Source organism: Apaloderma vittatum, unplaced genomic scaffold, assembly GCF_000703405.1.
Source record: "Apaloderma vittatum isolate BGI_N311 unplaced genomic scaffold, ASM70340v1 scaffold25625, whole genome shotgun sequence".
Lineage (NCBI taxonomy): Eukaryota > Metazoa > Chordata > Aves > Trogoniformes > Trogonidae > Apaloderma > Apaloderma vittatum.
The window spans coordinates 727-4,642 of record NW_009718023.1 but is presented as its reverse complement, the minus strand read 5'-3'; the positions used below and the strand labels follow the sequence as shown (position 1 = coordinate 4,642).

The following is a 3,916-nucleotide window of genomic DNA, read 5'->3' as shown; positions in this document are numbered from 1 at the left end:
TCAGTCTTGCGGGCAGGGCTGTGGTTTTTAGGTGGTTTTGTTTTAATCCTACTCCCCTTGTTTTTTCTTAGATGAGGAACAGAAATGGACACAGACCTCAGGTCGGGGTTGCGAAACGACGTTTTCTTGAGCTAACCACCCCGACAGCCCGCGGGAAAGCAGGAGGAACCGCGAGAGGCAGTTCCAGTCACAAACCCTCATGTCCTGACAGCCCACGTGGTGTGGGGACACAACTGAGTTTGCAGCAGAGGCAACGCGTTTTGGGGAAAAGCTTTCCAGGAGTGATCCCAAACACACGGCTGCTTGCCGGGCAGCAAAGCCAAGAGCGAAGCCTCCACGTGTCGGCACCCGCTGGTTTTGCCCAGGAATTTTGTCCTGTTGTGCCAAGCTTTCTCATCCACCTGTGCACTACTTTTAAGCAGGCACATAAAAGTAAAATCAAGAGCTCAGCGCTTCCATGGCTCTGTTTCCATTTGCTTTTAAATTAAAATAATAATTTTTAAAAAAAAACATTTAAAGAATTCACAATCAATTGCAAGCTCATTTCTGAGACAGGGTGATCTCAGACCTGTTGGGCAGGACAGATTCAAAGGGAAGGTTTCGAAGCAAAAAGGTTTTGAGGAGGATTTCATCACGCTGCCCAGTGTCCACTCTGCTAATTCCGTGGCTGTGCTGAAACCGCCTTCCTCGGTTCACATCCCCGGAGCATCTTCTCTCAGGGAAGGGCTGCAGAGGTTTAAACAGCTGTTTCCACTGTGTTTTCTCTGGGAGTTTCACCTCTGTTTTGAGGCTCTGTTACATCTTCAAAAGCCCTCTGGAAAGCAACCCTGAGGGAGAGCGTGAACTTCTTCGCGCAGCTCCCAGCCAAGAAATAAATCAGAGGGTTGATGCCGCTGTTCGCGCAGGCGAGCGGCAGGGAGTTGTCAAAGACAAAAATGGAAAAATCAAACAGTCTTAGCAAGAGCCAGTAACCAAAATGAACCGTGAGGAAAGGGAAGAAGATGATAGGTAGCAGGACGACCACGCAGAGCTGCCTCGGGGGGTGTTGCCACAAGCAGCACAAGACCCTGGCGAGCAGGGCTAGACCGGAAAAAAAGAGGGTGAGCACCGACAAGACGTAGCTCAGGAGGAAGACGGTGAGTGCCGCGGGGATGAAGTAGAGGGTCAGGATGAGGAGGAAGGAGAGGGCCCAGAGAAGGGCACACACGAGCACCGGGGAACTCGGGGAGCGGCGGCAGGGACAGCGGGATGGCAGGAGAACGGAGAGAGACGCCGCGGCGCTGAGGGCTGCCAGGAGGTAGACGCTGGCGGTGAAAGCGAAGAGGATGATGATGTTCAACACGGTCGTCACGTGTCATGAGCCCAGCCTGTGACACAGGTTCTCCGGGCCGTAAAATATCACAAGGGCGACGGCGATGGAGAGGAGGAAGGTGAAGTCGGCGGCAGCCAGGCTTAGGACGTAGATGGTGATGGGGTTCCTGTGGGCACGGGCGTTGAGGAGCCAGAGGACGGCCCCGTTCCCCACCAGCCCGCAGAGGCAGATGAGCAGCGTGATGGGGACTTGCCTCCAGCAACCACCTTCGCAGTCGTTCCAGTCGTAGAGATTGTCCTCGTGCTTCACCAGCTTTGGATGCCAGCTCCTGTTATACACCGACCCCTCGGGCCAGCTCCAGAAAGCAGGGCTGGCACTTTCCGTGGCAGGGAACGACGGGATCATCATGAAACGTCTGCTCCTTCTCCTTCTCCCTCATGCAGCTGGAGGGAAGAAACCAAACAGAGACGTGTTAGCAACCCTGCCGACCCCCAAACCAGGCTTTTCAGATCTTTGCAGCCTTGTCCCAGCTTCAACGTGGAGGAGCACGGAGAGGAACGAGGGAGACAGGCTGTGGGGAGATGGGTACGACACCTCTGGCACAAGAGCGTGTGAAAAGGTGGAGCAAAAGCCAAGGAGATGCCTCCTTCCTGGCTTCGGACAGGACAGATCTGGAGGGGGGAAATATCAAGCCAAAAATCTTGTCCTTGGAGATGTCAAAGAGCAAGTGGGTTTGGGGGTGGATCTGGTAGGGACTCTCAGGTGTCCGGTATTGTACTTGATGTTACTAAGCTGCTGGGTTCCTTCAGTGGGAGACTCATTTCAGTATTCCCCTACAGCCTTTTTTCCACAATATTTATAGGTCTTAATATCCTAGAGAGCGCTACTCCCCAGGCTGATTTGGTGCAAATCAGCCAACAGGTAGAAAACTGCTGAGAGGAGGCACTGATTAGGCTGGGAGAAAAAAACAAACAAACAAACAAGCAAACAAATCCCAACAAACACCAAGAAACACTTGAATCTGACCCAGAATCTGACCTTCTTTCCTCTCACAGCCGGGAGAAATTCACTGGAGCAGACACACTGCAGACTCACATCACCTCACACTCCCTTGTGATGAGATCTTCGTGAAGTTTCCCAAAATTATCACCTGGAAAACTGCTGTCGGTGAGCCCGGGCAGCATCCCACATGGGACCTTTTTCAGGTCTTTCACAAACCGTTTTTCTCGGTGTTAGCCAAGCAGGTCACATTCTCAAGAGATCTTGCACGCAGGAACTCTTGCATCCCGTTCGACAGCATCAGGGTTCTCATCTCCTCTTGGCTTGTACAGGAAATGACTAACAAAAAAGAGTCTCAGAAACCAGACCTACCGGAAAGGCAGATTGTCTCCCTGTCAGCTTCCTCTTTCATTTCATTTTAAAGCAAACCCGATCCCAAAATATTCTTATCTTTGAACTGGCTGAACTCTCCTTCTTTCGTTCCAGGGATGTGTCATTTGGACCCTGCGCTACGAGCTCGGCGTCGCTGCAAAACTTTCATTTCTGACTCGGCTCTAGATTTGCCGCTCGCTTACCACAACCTCACCACGACGCTTGACCTTCAAACACGCCGTTTCCGAGAGCGCGCTGCTACGAGCATCAGGGAGCTGAGAAATCGGACCTGTGCACAAACAGGAGCGCAGGCAGAGGGCAAAGAGGTGACTTAGGATTTCAGGAAAACGTTTATTTCTTTCTTTTTTCCCAAGGAGAGGTAAATCGATGCTGCTCACTTGGCTTTAGCCATGTAAAAGTTAGGGGTTATGTAAATATTATGGCTCTGGTAGCAGGGGAAGCTCATAAAACCATCTGGCAGGCAGAGCTCAGCCTCCTCAGCCTCTATTTCTGCCTCTTTTCTTGGGTCTGCCCCAAGTTTGCTCAATTTTCTCCCTGAGCTTCTCCTCTCTGTGCACAGAATTGCACTTCCCGACAGCCATCAGCCCCTACCTGTCTGTCTGTCCGTCCGTCCATCCTCTGGCCAGCCTGGCAGGGTGGAGGTTTACCTGCCAGAGCTCCACCAGCCAGGCTGAGATGGATTTTCTCCATCAGGCTGTGGCACAGGAGGACAGCAAGCCAGAGTGAGATGAAAACATCATTTCTGACCCTCACCATCATCTCCTCCAGCCTTTTGAGGATCGAGGTGGTGACTGGACGGTGCTTTAGGATCTTTAGGAAGAGTTGGGATGTCTCCACAGCACGCAAGGTACAGATGGGAGGGTGGTTGTGTTAAGTCGGGGGAAAAGATGAGGCAGGACTTTCTGGACCGCATCATTTCTGCGTTAGAAACTAACGGGGGGAGGATCCTGACAACTCTGTGTTGGAGAACAAGCGAGTGCACCCCATGGAGGCAGCAAGGGAAGAAACTGCAATCACCAGTAAGTCACGTGAGAGGTATTTTTATTCAAATAAGTTAAAAATAAGACTGAGATCGGGAACCAGCCCCACCCCTGGAAATCTCGTGGACTGTGGCCGTGTCCTGGTCCTGCTCACCCCGCCGGGCGAGGGCTCTGCTCCCATGGGTGCCGGCAGGCCTGCCCCTCCCCAGGCTCCAGTCTGCAGTCGCAAGGT

At 52.4% G+C, this 3,916-nt stretch overlaps 2 protein-coding genes across 2 annotated transcripts in view; both read right to left on the bottom strand.

The window, feature by feature from the left end:
- Nucleotides 1–736: 736 nt before the first annotated feature.
- Nucleotides 737–1,720, bottom strand: LOC104274484 (mas-related G-protein coupled receptor member B4-like). The gene is given in 1 exon segment (XM_009870129.1): nt 737–1,720. A coding segment is annotated over 1 exon segment (984 nt).
- A 1,192-nt stretch (nt 1,721–2,912) lies between these two features.
- Nucleotides 2,913–3,916, bottom strand: part of LOC104274483 (proto-oncogene Mas-like) — a gene marked incomplete at its 5' end in the record, with an annotated part of 1,727 nt that continues 723 nt past the window's right edge. Inside the window, one exon of the mRNA XM_009870128.1 lies at nt 2,913–2,972. Within this exon, the coding sequence (XP_009868430.1) occupies nt 2,913–2,972 (60 nt within the window). The remainder of the gene's footprint in view (nt 2,973–3,916) is intronic.